General features: G+C 37.2%; 2 protein-coding genes across 2 annotated transcripts; one reads left to right on the top strand and one right to left on the bottom strand.

Annotated features, from left to right (window-relative positions):
* Positions 1-4598: 4598 nt before the first annotated feature.
* Positions 4599-5848, bottom strand: LOC115631816 (ribose-phosphate pyrophosphokinase 2-like). The gene has a single exon (XM_030528653.1). It carries the CDS (start codon positions 5738-5740, stop codon positions 4640-4642), a length of 1101 nt encoding a protein of 366 aa, XP_030384513.1. The 5' UTR covers positions 5741-5848; the 3' UTR covers positions 4599-4639.
* A 990-nt stretch (positions 5849-6838) lies between these two features.
* LOC115631824 (surfeit locus protein 4 homolog) lies at positions 6839-8529 on the top strand. The gene is made up of 2 exons (XM_030528664.1): positions 6839-7364; positions 7963-8529. The coding sequence occupies exons 1-2, from the start codon at positions 6900-6902 to the stop codon at positions 8221-8223; spliced, it is 726 nt and encodes a 241-aa protein (XP_030384524.1). The 5' UTR covers positions 6839-6899; the 3' UTR covers positions 8224-8529.
* The last annotated feature ends 6257 nt before the right edge of the window (positions 8530-14786 follow it).

Genomic DNA, 14786 nt, shown 5'->3' with positions numbered 1-14786 from the left:
ATTAAAAAATTATTATTTTCGTCGTATTTTAATACCCTTTAGACTAGCTATCAAATTAACAAATTTTAATATGCTTTAATGTATTTAACTAAATGAGCAAAACGGGCCCCCATAAGTCTCTTCGCCAGACGAGTTTTGAAGCGGCGCAAAAAGGGACGATCCATAGGCGGAAGGAATTCAGATCTTATCGACCTTGCTGAGAGATTTCTTTAAATAATATTCATGAAAAATGTAAACACACTGCTGCTTCAAACTATAATTGTCATAAGTTTAATTTAAATTTAAATTGTTCTAAATAATAACAGTATAATTAAATAATTTAAGAAAATAAATAGGCGCAAATGTCTGCTCTTCAATAAGTTCTCTCAATATGTTGATAAAATAGACACGAAATTATTGATTTTCCAAAATTCACTCTTCACTAAATGCACTTAAAATTTAAGCACGCACCAATAAATAAAATTATTTACCTTTGTTATGTTTCAGTTTTGACACATAAATAACACAAAATGAAACAAAAGGCTACAGGAAAGTTGTTAATCCCGTCGAATTCACATTCAATGCGATAATTTCCAATAGAAGCTTTAAAGTAATTTAATAACTCTAACGAGCTGCCTCCTGCATTTGTTGTCTAATTAAAAATGATAATGTCAAATGATTATTTTTAGTGGCACACACGCACGCTGATATTTTGACAAAAGTGTCAAACAATTTCCACGGGTTAAGCGTGGCAAAAACAAAATGTCAAAAGCTCGCATAAAACAATATGCAAATGCGTGAAAATTTCAATAAACCTGCCACGCAAACGGAAATAGCGCGCAATAAAAAACTAATAAATTTAAAGCGATTTTATCGCGACCCACGCGAATGACAAGCCGGGAGCATGTTATTTAAATCGCGATAAGGTGCGCCCTTATTTTTAATTTGTGCGAAAATAAAGAATAATATAAACAATCATAAAAAGAACAACAATAATAGGCCGGCGAGGAAACAAATTATTTTCAATTTCAAGCAGAACGGAAATCAGCGGCCATGACGAAAACAGCTACTACATGTACTTCAGACCTCGATGGTCACACACAGACGCACACACCAATGCAAATACAAAATGGCCGGCATTCTAGGCGGCGTCAAACCTCATTGTTTTTATTTGCTTGGCCCACAGCCGCATGGTGATTAGCTGTCACGCCGTGGCGAAAACAAAAATGAATTATTATCGTCCGCCGCGGCACTCCAAATGTTGACATAGATTTAAATTATTTGTAACAAAATCAACGAACTGTGACGACGACAACGACGACGAGGACATCGCGAACAAGGACACAATTTCGAGTATCTCAGTTTAGTTCAGCCGGAAGCAAGGAAGGAAGGAAGAAGGAAACGCTCATACTGATTTGATTAGCAAACATTTTTGGCGTGAAAATTGAAGACAACATTGCAGATTCTCGAGTACTTACAACTGCTCGTCTAATCTCTCTTTGTGACAAGTGTAGGAAACAAACAATTAATACAAAAAGTTTGCAAACAGCCGCTAAATATTGTCCTGTGGCAATTATAAAACCATCATCGAGCCTTTTTCATTTCAACATCAAAGCTCTTGATGATGTCAACAAAAAGCAAACCTTAGCCTTTATGGCCTTCAAGCCCTTTGACAATATTTTAATACTCTTTTTGCAAATATCCTTTCAGCCCTAAAGGGTATATTAGTTGTAAATATTTTGCACCCGGGAATACTCTATATGGTAGGGAATTGGCAGTTCTTGAGGCATTTCAGCTATCGGCCTTTCCTGCCGTCAGTTTTTATTCAGCGATTCAATTGTTTCGAAAAAGGCTGCCAAGTCCAATTAATGTGCACTAAATAAGAGTAACTAGCTGTTAATTGAAATAACGATTGAAAATAGACAAAACAATTATTTTCCCAGCATTTAAGCAACTTTAATATCATAGCCATTATACAAGCTAGAAAGGGTATTCATATACCACAGTTGAGTGCTTTCGCCATTAATGTTATCTTCTTAGTGTCCTTTAACTACAATGCCACATAATTTGCTCCACTCTTAGTAACGGCAATAAGTAGTTCAAGTTCCCATTGGTTGCCAAGGCTGAATTTTCCTTTTCCTTTCTGCTAGAAAATCTGTTAAATGCAAAGCTGTCAGAGCTTGGTATCATTCCATTGTTGTTCTTATTCCCATTTATCAGCTTAGCATATATAATAGCAGTAGCTACTTATACACAAGTATTGTCTGTGTATTGTATAATTCCCAATTGTTGTTTATTCTGTGCGCCCTTTGCTCGTCACGCAAAATTAAAGCTATTACGGCTCATTCCTTCCGTATTATGAAGGTTGAAGACCAGCCATAACCACCTTCTATGTTATTGTTTTTAAACAGCATTTAATGCAATGCTTCACGAATATCTGTAAATTTCTTGCACATTATGTTGATTTCTTTAACGACTGCAAACTTTGCTCGTTAAATAAACACTGACAACGGGGAAAAAACAAACAACAAAATTGAAACCTTTTCCGAATAAAAGAAAAAGCTCAAATGTCCCGCAAATCAGCATCTTCTTGTCATCGGATTGTAAAATCTAATGATGCGGTCACCCATCAAACGCCAAAAATCAATTTTTATGTATTCCAACAATTTCCTAATGAGATTCCCTATTTGAGAAGTGCATGCTAGTTCATGATTTAGAAGGCTTACAAAATATAACCATAGGAGCCACCCAATCTGAAGGAAGGCCTTATAAGAATCAATAGAGATAAATTGGAACCAAAAGCTAAACTAAGACAACAAGACACATGTAGCTTGTTTGCGGTTTCTTAACTGCATTAGGAATCTGTAGCAACTGTATTTCTATTAAACTTGTTCTCCTTTGAGTATCCATCCATTTAGGATTACCTTGTAACAAAGTGTTGGCAGCTAGCTCTCTTAGCCACAAAGCATTCATCTTAAATGAATCCACAGATTTATAGAAATCTGAAATCTGTACACCATCTTGTAATTTTAAGTTCCTGCTTTTTTTTGTAATATAATATACACATACTTACATGAAATATATTTGTTTATTTTTAAAAATGTACATCAATACTACCTAACTATAATTATTTAATCGCATATTTAAAGAAATAGCTAGCTATTGCCTTTTTATAAAGCATCTCTAAGAAGAAGAAGTTTAACAGTCTTCATGTAGTATTTTTGACTTTATTTCCAGCATTTTCAACAATGGCTTGCATATTTAAATGAAGACTTTTTTAACAACATTCCACTCAGCATCTTGCAATTTTTTTCACGTACCCTATTAGTTGCTTTCAGGATTGTGCTTATTTCAAGAGCAAACCTTTTGGTCTTTATGCGTCACTTGTCGCAACATTTTCCTTATCTTTTTTGTATTTTTGACGGCCATAATTTTTGCTGTGTAAGCAAATAAATTGCAAAATGTCAAAAGATGTTGACAGTCATTGGGCATTAAAATGGATATAGTGTCGTTTGCTGGACTTTTTCATTTGACATGCTGCAGTCTGGTTTCGTTTCTTTATTTTTGTTATTTTTTTGCACAACTTTTGGGCTTTTGTGAAATTTAAAATAAATTTAATATTCGTAATATTTTGCTGTTCATGCAAATGAACCGCATATCAATTGGCCAATCAGTTGAAAACGCGTGGGACTGTAATGACATATTCATATATGCATACAGCATTTAAATCAACTTAATTCCCTTAAAAAATTTAAAATAATATTATACGCTTAATACTTTTTTTGGGCAGTTGAGGAAAAATGCTGAAGGCCATGTACAAGTAGAATGAAAAAACTCGCATTCAAATAAGCCGTTTACTCATCTGGCCAAGCTGTTGCAGGAAGAAGCGTTAAGAGTCTACTATTTTTTATGATAAGAAGTCTACAAAGGCTGATCGGTGCACAAATAATAAGGATAATGATGACTATCTGAAAACACATGGTATTTTTTAATGGAAAGCCCCTGCAGCTTCTGAAGTTGAAGTCGTATGCCGCAGGGCCACTCTTTATACTAAGTATAGATAATTCAGTGTACCTTTCAGCACTATAATTTTAAAGATCTGTAATCTGTATTTTACGCATTCAACCATCATCTATAATGCTGTATTATTACTATTCTCAAACCTATTCTTAAACTCAAACCATGTTAAAAGCAAAGAGTATTAAAGCTGAGTCTGTTGAAAGCAATGCTCGTATTCCAGCAACAAGTTATGCTTTTCTTTAATATACGATTTCCCAACTTACTTAAGAACTATAACTTAGTTGGGTGCTGTCCCTAATTCATGCAAATCCAAGAATAATAAAAGCGTTTGAAGACATAATTTAGCTACAGCAGCAGTTTTTGTTTATATTTTATTCTACCTTTGAAATTTGAAATATGCCCCAAAAATATATAATAAGTTAAATAGAGATTTTGAAAGGCATAAGGCTAATCCAAAGAAAATAAAAGCTTTTCTAGACATTCCTTAGCTGCAGCTGCAGTTTTTATTTATTTTGTATTCCACCTATTTAAAATATGCCCCCATTAATTATTATTATTAAAATGAGTTCAATAGAGATTTTGAAAGGAAAAACATAAAATTGTTTATGAAATCATATTCCAATATATTTATTGTGCACAATCATCTTTTGCTGAGGCGAAACCCCACTTTGCTTTCATTGATTAGGGTTTCCGATTTTTGTTTTTCCAGCTGCTGTTTAACCACCAGGTCCTCCTCAAGTACCTGTTCTGCATCCTCGAGCTGTAAATGATCGTCATCGGTCAAGGCCATTGAACGGCTTGCAAAGAGTTGATGGACGCTCTTGTTTTTGTGCATATGGAGTATGCATTGTTTGAAGACTCGTGAAATGTCGATGACATGGAATTTCTTGTTGTCACAATCACATGCCGCCTGTGGCAAGGAGTTGGTGCACATGATGAGCTCGATGGGCGACTCCGTGAGCAGCTGGATAGCATTGCCGGAGAAGACGCCGTGAGTGACAACGGCATAGACTTTCGAAGCGCCTGCCTCAATCAAACGTTGCGTGGCAAACAGCAATGTGCGACTGGTGTCTGCCATATCATCAACCAATAGGGCCGGCTTCCCAGTCACATCGCCCACCAGCACCATGTCGCGCACCTCACCCGGTTTCACTCGATCCTTGTGCAGCAATGCCATGCGCAGGTCCAGTTGAGCGGCAATCGAGGAGGCGATTTTAACGGCTCCATTGTCGGGCGCCACAATCACCATCTCCTGCCAGTTGGGCAGATAGCGCTGTATCCAGGGTATGATTGCAATCTCGGCGCTTAGATTGTCGCAGGGTATGTCAAAGAAGCCTTGCAGCTGATCCGCATGCAAATGCAGGGTGAGGACGTGATCTACGCCAGCCAAGACCAGCATGTTGGCCACCAGTTTGGCCGTAATGGGCTGATGGAAGGACTGCATCTTGTCCTGACGCGCATATGGAAAGAAGGGCAGCACGGCTGTGATGCGATGGGCCGATGCATAACGACATGTCTGGGCCATAATCAATAGCTCCATCAGCATGTCGTTGACAGCCCCACAATGCGATTGGACAATGAACACATCGGCGCCCCGGATCGACTCCTCCAGCTCGAAACGTATCTCGCCATTAGCGAACTTGCCACGCAACACCTGCGTCTCCGCAATGTTTAAATGCTCGGCTATCAGTTGTGTGAACTCTGGATGTGAGGAGCCGGACAATATGACCAGGCGGTGCATTTGGGCATTGAGCACATCGAGCCTCTAAATGCTTGGCCAGCCCGCAGATGAAGGCAAGCACAAACTTTTTTGAATTTATTTTCCCACTTACTCGTGCGAATATGTCAAGTGTCAGGCAACAGTCTGAAGTGCTGATCAAAGCAGCTTCCAATACCAAATAATTCTGGCCCCAGGCCAGCAGCTGTAATTAGCTAATGTGGCTCTGTTTACAAGCAGCGCCCGCGGCGTATTCAACAATTAGGCATAATTAGTGGCCCCTGACTTTGTGAGCTTAATAATGTCACTCCAATCACTAATCGTTGCCCGGGGCTATTGTAAAATATCGCGTGGTTATGCATGAAAATTGTTCGCCGGTCAGCTTGGTGGGGGAAAGTACACGGAAGATGATAGTTAATAAGAAGACTGTGAAGAGCATGCAAAAGGATTTGCATTATAAGCACTTAAGTCTAAGAAAATCTCTCTGCTACATATGGCCTTTCAAGACATTTTAATATTAAAGATATACTTGGGTAAGTGATGCGTGACGTGCGAGTAATTTGACAAAATTACTTAAATTACTGCCTTTATAAAGCCACACAGACAAACAATTAGACAGAGAGACAGACAATTAGAGGAAGGGAGACTTGTCTCGTCCTGTTGGTAAAGAATTTTTATACTCTTGGCCTTCATTTTCATATGCTTTTGACCCTTTTGGAGTCAAGGAAATCACAAAAGACATTTCGATCTACTCCATTGGATCTATCTAGACCCAACATTTTGATATTTCAGAGATTTCAGACATTTTAACATGATATTTCATATCATACCCAATTATTTCAGCTATCTAGCTGATATCATATAAGCTTTCGCAGTTTATAACAGCTTTCAAAACCATTAGAAAAGGAACTTCGTGCTTGTTTGCTTTTAACCTCCTTACATTAAAATAAATTATTTTCCTTTGGAGAGCCTTCTTTTCAAGTTTCCACTGTATTTAAATCTATTGAACTATCTCTAAAAATCCCCCACCAAAAGTGTATTCCACTTGTTGGGTAAGGCTTTAGAATATGTTTTACATTTGTACGAATACTATGGCAATTAATTTGTAGTTGTCATATAACATTTTAGTGTCATATTTTTTCTCCTTTCTAACGTAAGCAACAAAATTAAAAGTTTTCCTTGAATGGCACGTTTTCCGCATAAAACCCTTCTGCATCTTCTGGCACCTTTCCTAGTCTTGGCCACATTTTGGGAGGACGCTCTATACACGGCATGGTTTTCGGACAGAACCTGCGAAGAGATGGTCATGGTATTGGGGATTCCGAAATGGTTTGCCGAACTCATACTTATGGTAGACACACTGCAGACCCTTGTCATCTCGTTACTAATCATTTGCCGATTTCACGTGTTGGCGGGCGTGGTTATGCTGCTTGTTCAGTTATTGGCAGATACTATGCTATTCGATGTGTGGCAGTTATTGCGCGAATTCGGCGTGGCAGGTTGTGTGGTATTGCTGCTGCTGTTTGAGCGACAGAGGCTTAAGGGCGAAATTCCCGAAATAGGCCAGGATGTGCAACAAGTGCTGTTGCTATTAGCACGCATTTGTATGGCCTGCGCCTGCCTGCTCTGGCTGAAGGACATAAATGAGGTGTGTATTTCGAAAGCATTCCTAAAAATAAAACAAAGTGTAGGAAATGTTTTCAAAAGAATAATTATGCGTAGCTTATGTCGATTTTACTCTTTCTATTTATTGACAAAAAATACCTTTAATCTGTTTTATTCGTTTGTTGTTTTGATGATATTAAAAGCTACTTTTAAACTACACTGCAGTCCTTCTGGATGTTTGCACAAATTCAATCATTTCTAGTCGTTCATTAAGTTTATAATCTGTGCTCGATTGCTGGTATAAATCTCAAACTAATTTTACGCTAGCCTCGACCTAAGATTTCCCTATTTTGCAAGAATTTATAAGCTTCTGTTTAACAATTCACGAGCTATATTTAAATTACATTATAAACATTTATCCCGCAAAAACATTTATCCGCTTCATACTTCTACTACTCTCTAAAAGTTAATGTTTAATACTATTGCTTTAACACTTTGGAATCCATAAAATAAGCTTAAATATTTACATAAAATATGAATCTTTTTATTTTAAAATGTTTTCTTTGAACCACTTCCCTCAGCCGATTCAGTTATATTATATTTTAAACTGAATAATAGACTTGATAATAATGTCCTTACAGCTCATATTCGATGTCTTTGCATTCGTCTGCCTGGTCTTCATATTATTTGGGTTTCACTGCAAATTTGTCTCCGCTCTGACCGCCTTTGCCCTGCTCGTCTGCAATGTGCTGAAGAATGGCTTCTGGTGGCAGAATCCCACGTCGGAGGACAACGACGCCGAACTCTTTTGTCGCACACTGACAATGGTCGGGGGTTATCTGTTGTTGGCACAACTAGGACCTGGCAAATGGTCCCTGGATTCGTACAGAGTGTACGTGTAGAAGTGTGTGATGTGCACATACATATATACCCAATCAATCTATGGCGGCGTTTCCATTCCTTTCAAGCGCTTACTGCCATCTGAGTGGTGGAGGAAAAAAAAAAGAAACAGCTACCTGGAAGCTACCTTTGGCAGTTTGCTTGTCGGATTAAGACGTGAAAGTCATTAAGTGTTGGGCGTTTGTTTGTTTCTCGTCGCTACGGCAAAAAGTCTGAGTTTATTCCTCCACAGGAATTTGCACACGTGTATGTGTGTGGGTGGATGAGGTGAAGCGAAATAAACGAAATACGCGTACAAACAAAAAAGAGCCAACAAACAGTTCATTTTTATTTCTATCTGTGCACCTTCCTACCTCATTATGCGCACTCAAACGCCATTTGATTTGCACGCCTTCTCTGGCTCTCTTCTGGCCCTTTTGTGCTGGCCGTGTATATTATTGAAAAGTCTCGAGTTGTGGCACTTGCCGCTTAAGCGGCTTCTCAACCGAAACTGCACTCCACAGGACGTGGCAAGGCGTAAAAAGATGGAGAAGGTATATGGAGAAGGCAATGCTGTAAAATTCTTAAACACAACATGGGTCCGTGCGGGCCAATGGAGGCAACGACACAACAAGGCAAGTGGAAACTCAAAAGGCAACAGTGCAGTTAATGAGTTTTGGTTAAGGTGGCGCGGTCTGCACATGGCACTGCAGTCAACAAGCTCATGGCCGACAGCACCACCAGCACCACCACCACCAGCCGCCCCAACTCAATGACGACCACGACGCAGTGACCTTCGCTCTTGACTTAAAATCCATTTGCATAAGCGACCCGCTCGCGCATACACTGCACGAAACTGGCAACAGTTGCTACAACATTGTGTGGCAAATAGCAGAGTCCGAACGAATAAGTGCAACAGTGGAGCAATGCAACTGCATTCTGCAGCTACAATATGGGCGGACAGTGGGCTGTTTCTGTTTCCGTTTCTGTTTGGTTTGTCAGCTTGACTGCATTTTGTTTATCTGTAAGTTGTGCTTCGATTCGCAGCGTTAATTAAAAGACTCTGGCGATTTATTGACAATCGTTGCTGAAAATAAGTGACGAAAGACAAACAAGTGCAAATTTACGAATACAACGGACAACTGGATGAACGAGTATGTGACAAGCTCTGAGAAAGGATGACAATGCAAGCGATAAGCACCGTTGATGTGGCAAGGGTACAATTAAAAGAATTGGCATTGGAAGTGGAAGGCATTGATGGAATTAACAGTATTCCGTAACAGTAAAGTATGTCCAATAAAAAAAGGTGGGACCTCCTTTGCTACAAATTTCGGGCAGATACTACAGATAATTCACGACTAAAATTCAACTAAATGAATCTCCTTTTCTTGATAGTTCGATTTATTAGCTAAACACAACAATATTAAGTGATTGTTACACTGATATTTCGATTAAATAACTAAACACAACTTGCTCAATTTCTCTTTATACTTGTAGTTGCCATGCAAAGCCATTTTTTTCAATAAGACTTTCCCCAGCAATTGAAAACTGGCTGAGGACGATTTATAATGCACATAAATGTCAATATGATTTGTATTAGAATTTAGAAAACGCCTAACATTTTGCTTATAAATAATTTTAAACTACAGAAGCAGTAGCAGATGAGGTCTGCTACTTATACTAATAAATGCTTTCCATTAAAAAAGCTTTTGCAATTTAGCTGCATATTTAGGTAATATTTTTTTTTTGCAAATTCGAACTCATCATGGCTACCAAAATTATTTGCCTAGGTATATGCAACTTTTTTATGAAACATGCAATTACTCTGGACAGCTTGCACAACTTTGCAAAACAAAAAACAACCAGAAGAGGTAGAGAAAGAAATATAATCATGTACCCTTGTTTGGCTAAAAAGTTATGACAAAACCTTGCTAGCAAGCCAAACGGGAATTTTCGGTTCATACTTGTCCCCAATACCTTAGCAACTTAGTCGCTCAACATCAACAATGGAAAGCATAATTACGATAACTGAAATTCAAGACAAGAAACACGCCCAAGTGTGTTGTTAGTATGATGTGCTGTTGTTGTTGTTGTTGCTGATGCTGTTTTTCCTCTAACTTGTCACAAAAGTGCAGACGTGTAATTTCCTAAATGAAAACAGGCGACCAGCCAAAAATGTATTAAAATTCATACAAGAACAGCAGCCACATACTCGCACTCGTACTCGCACTCGTAAGCAACAAAAGTCTAGTAAAAACGTAATTTTAGCAAGTTGCTCAAAAAATAAAAGCTAGGGTGGCAACAAGTAACAAGCAACAAGAAGCAACAAGAAGTAAATTTAAGCAAGGAGGGAAGTGGAAGGCGTGCAACGTGGCGTATGAGCAACATACATAGCGCATATGTAAATGCGTTTAATTAAAATAGTGCAGCATAATATATGTATGTATGAACGACTGTGCATGTGTGCGTTCGTTTGTCTGTTTGTGTAGAAAGAGCAAAACATTTGCATAAGTAAAATAAATATGTAAATACTCGCAACAAGAAATTCGTACAAATTCTGAAGCCTGCGGGGCATATTTTGAGCTGTTAAAACAATTTACCTGGATTACGAGCTATAGCAATAGTTGTATTTGGCTAAAAATCTAATCAAATTAAATACAAACTATTTACGTCTTAAGCACAATATGTTTAATTAATTTGGATAACGCCAGGCTGCCTGTGAAAACAAACCGCAACACGAACTGTCGAAATTCTGACACCACATGTTTTGGGCAAACAAAACAGAGTTCGCTCCATAAATGCCAGCTCCTGCACTGGCTGCTGTTTTGGTCGTTGTTTTTGTTGCTGCATGCTGTGTGCATTAAACTTTTGTCTAACCAACTAACTAATCCAGGCGATTCTGTTTGTTTTGGTGCGGATCGGTATGGCTCTCGCTTAGATTGCCCGCCTACAAGTGCCGAGTGGCTTTAACTTTGGCGCACATGTAAATTTCACTTCAAGGCTGACAAACACGTACGTGGAAATTCATTTGGGAAAAGCAGTAAGAGCGGCACATTACGTAAAAGCGCTTTTATGGCGACATTTCAAGCCCAATTCGTCACTTTGCCTCATTGCGGCAATTCACTTGCGACTTGTTTTCAACTAGGCAGGCATCAAGGCACGAAGGCATGAAGGCATGAATGAAGCGCACGTTGCGCCATTTTGGGAAACCCATTTTAGGCACTAAACAGATCTGCATGCATGCCACACAGATTTCTCCTAGTTGCATGCCTCAGTGTCCTTTTCCCTGTCAATATGACAAGAGCAGACAAAGCAAACATAAATAGGCGGCCCTTCGCATGAATTTCCTCTCGCCATTTCATAGAGATCCATCTCTATTATATATTTTCCAAGAAATGCACAGCTGGCGCAGGACAACTTTTGATTCCAATTCAGTTGTGACCTTGCACGTGTTTTTGAATACCTTATGGACAATGGAACAAATATAAATGACCTTGTCTCACAAGTTTCCGTTCGCTATGAGTTTATGTTATTGGATCTATTTATTATTTTCCAAGAAACTCACAAATTAAATAATAAATATTAATAAAGGAATATATGGAGGACTCATACAGTTATTAATAAACTGAAAAGTACGCTTCTATGCTCCCAATAGTAATGTTTAAAAATAATTGCTGAATAGGGCATATTGAATGAAATCGATTTATAACCGTGGAGGGACACCAATCCATACTTTAGTGAAGAAACGTCCATGGACTTTAAGGGAAAGTTTCCTCCAAAGACAGTTATGATATGCCCCAGAAGATTATTCAGTTCTTTGAGTGCACTTTCAAGTTCAAGAAATTAAAAAGGCTATACATAAACAAGAAAAATGTATCAATAATTAATCCATAAATTTATTTAAATGTTTTGTACAATTTTTTTTGTTTTCCCTGTCCGGTCAGGTGCTTCTAGTATTACTTACTTAAACATTGAATTAAATGTGTATATATTTATTTGTAGTTTATTTTTATTTGCAGTCAGAAACCAAGTTAAGGTTAGCTTTTAAGCAAGAGGCTTAACAATAGTTTAATAAGTAATATGTTCTCGTTTAGTCTCTACTCGGACACCAATTCTCCAAATGGGCTTAGGATATAGAAAATCTTCAAAAATATGTAATTTAAAAAAAAGATGTTGATTTAAAATGTTTATTTTATTTTTTTTAAATAGCAGAGTGTATTTTATTTAAAACTGTCCATCGTAGACAATCATTAAATTGGTTAAATGAACTTGACAATTTATTATTTCATTTATTATGAATATTGAACACATTCCATCAACAAGTTATACAATAATGTAAGAATCTGTTGGAAAGCCTATACTAAAGCCTATAATAAACCACTTATTAGTGATATTTTTCTAAAGTTCGCAAATATTTGTTATGCTACTTATTTGATTGTTTGAAATACAATTTTTCAATTCAAAGGGTTTATTTCTTGCAAAGTTTAAATCAGTATCAAATGGAAGAAAAAGTGACAGCTAACATGCACATAAATCAGTTGTATGAAACTCATTTTTCGTTTATAATTAATTTAGTTGCAGACTGCCAATGCGCCTAAAGAAACGGTTGGCTCCTGTAGACTTAAAATCATTTCTGTAAAACCCACACAGTTGGCAGCTGAATAATTTTAGACAGATATAAAGTTTTCTTTTGCCAATAATACTTCGCAAACTCTTGTGCACACTGAATCAGCTCTCAGTCAGCCAAATAATTTATGCCCGAACGCCTTTAAAGAAGCCTTCTTTTTCAATATATGTTTAATACACATCATTTTATTTTATTTGATTTTTTTTGGAGCTGGCGCACACAAATCGCATTACAGAGTCATTTTCAATTCAATAATAATGCCAGTTTGCTGGGTTATTAAAATTTTATATAAACATTTCATGCTGACTTGACTTCTTTCTTTTGTTATTATTGTTGTTGCTGTTGTTGTTGTTGCTCTTATGCTCGTAGGCGCCAAAATGTCAGCGACACGTTTCGTGCAGCGACAATTTATCATAAATATGCGCAAACACACACACACACACACATACGTGTATGCCCGGCTCTTTCATATAAATATGCGCATGGAAATAAATCCAGCGCCCTGTTTGGGGACCAACCTTATGGTGCCTGGTCCCGTCATGGCGCTGTTCGCGGTCGCCTTTTGTTTATGCCGCTGTCAGCGTTCGTTTAATTCAACATTAGCGCCTTGCAGGCAGGTCCGAGGTGTTTGCGACTGTTGCCAACGCAAATATACATACATACATACATACATACATACATGTATGTATGTATGTATATTCGTAGTACATACATGTGTGTATGTGTGAACTTTTCCACACGTTTTTTTGCTCGCGTTTCTCTTGTTCTGCGTTTTTTTTTTTTTTTTTTTTTTTTTTTTTTTTTTTTGAAATTGTCAAACTGTCAAATAAATTACACGAAAACACACAAAAGAACTGAGCTAAGCGTTTACATTTTGCGTGCCATTGTGAAATGTGATGTGTGTGCGTGTGTTTGACTTGAGTCCTTTGTATTCGTATTGCATATGCATAGGCGCATAAATATATAATTTTAGCCCCTCTTAGCCTTTGTGTGGCTCGTTGTGATTGTTCTTGCATATTTAATATATACATATGTGTGTGTGTGTGTTGCCTGCAGAATTTATGACAAATACTCTGACAATGTATTCTGTGTGGTGGTATGTAGGTCAAGATCTTGAAGATGAATTAAATAGCTAATTGTAAGCAAGACAATTAAACCACTTTTGTGTTTCACAGACATTTAAAATTGTCATACGGAATAACCTAATGGGGGCTTAGGTTATCTAATATTAATTAACATTTATGCTAATAAAATCAAGAGAAATTGTATTAGACCTAATTTTGATTGTGCTTGTGTTTAATAGTTTGAAACTAGAACTAATTGCTTGATTTATAATTCCTTAAATAGCATGAAGCAATAGAACAACGCTTAGAAGCTCCTTTTTTGAAGTGAAAATTTTAATTCTAAAAAAGTCAATGAGAGTTGAATTCACCAACGAATTTTTTTTAATATTTCTTTCATGAATATAATTTACGCAAGTAGTTTTTTTAACTATTTCGGTTTCTAATAAAATTTATATGGTATTATTTATTTATTTTTTCATGTTTTTCTATAATTGAGTTCTGTCCCTGGTTGGGCAATTATTAAATTTCATGAGAACTCATGGCGTTTTTGTCATGCTTTTGCGATGATAATTGCGGCGTGGTTAAAGCCCAGGGAATAATAAATGAAACCCCTTTTACTATCATCACACACACATATTGAAGAGAGTCTTATCTAAAAGCCAAAAAGTGTAATTCAATCGGTCTAACATTTTTTGTATTCTATATTAGAATTCATTTATTGTACACCTTTTGGCATACGTTAATTTGTTGTTGAAATAAAACTCAGTTGTGTGTGAGTTTAGTTTTTTCATGAATCAATGATATGTTAAATACAAACTTTTATGTCTGTAAAGCATTTCAATTGCCCTTATTGATTGAGTTATGTAAAGAGGAAGAGGTCAGGAAAATAAACATG

The sequence above is a fragment of the Scaptodrosophila lebanonensis genome, unplaced genomic scaffold (assembly GCF_003285725.1).
Source record: "Scaptodrosophila lebanonensis strain 11010-0011.00,11010-0021.00 unplaced genomic scaffold, SlebRS2 tig00001412-arrow-pilon, whole genome shotgun sequence".
Classification (NCBI taxonomy): Eukaryota; Metazoa; Arthropoda; class Insecta; order Diptera; family Drosophilidae; genus Scaptodrosophila; species Scaptodrosophila lebanonensis.
The sequence above is the reverse complement of the archived record's forward strand: the minus strand, read 5'-3'. Positions and strand labels throughout refer to the sequence as shown.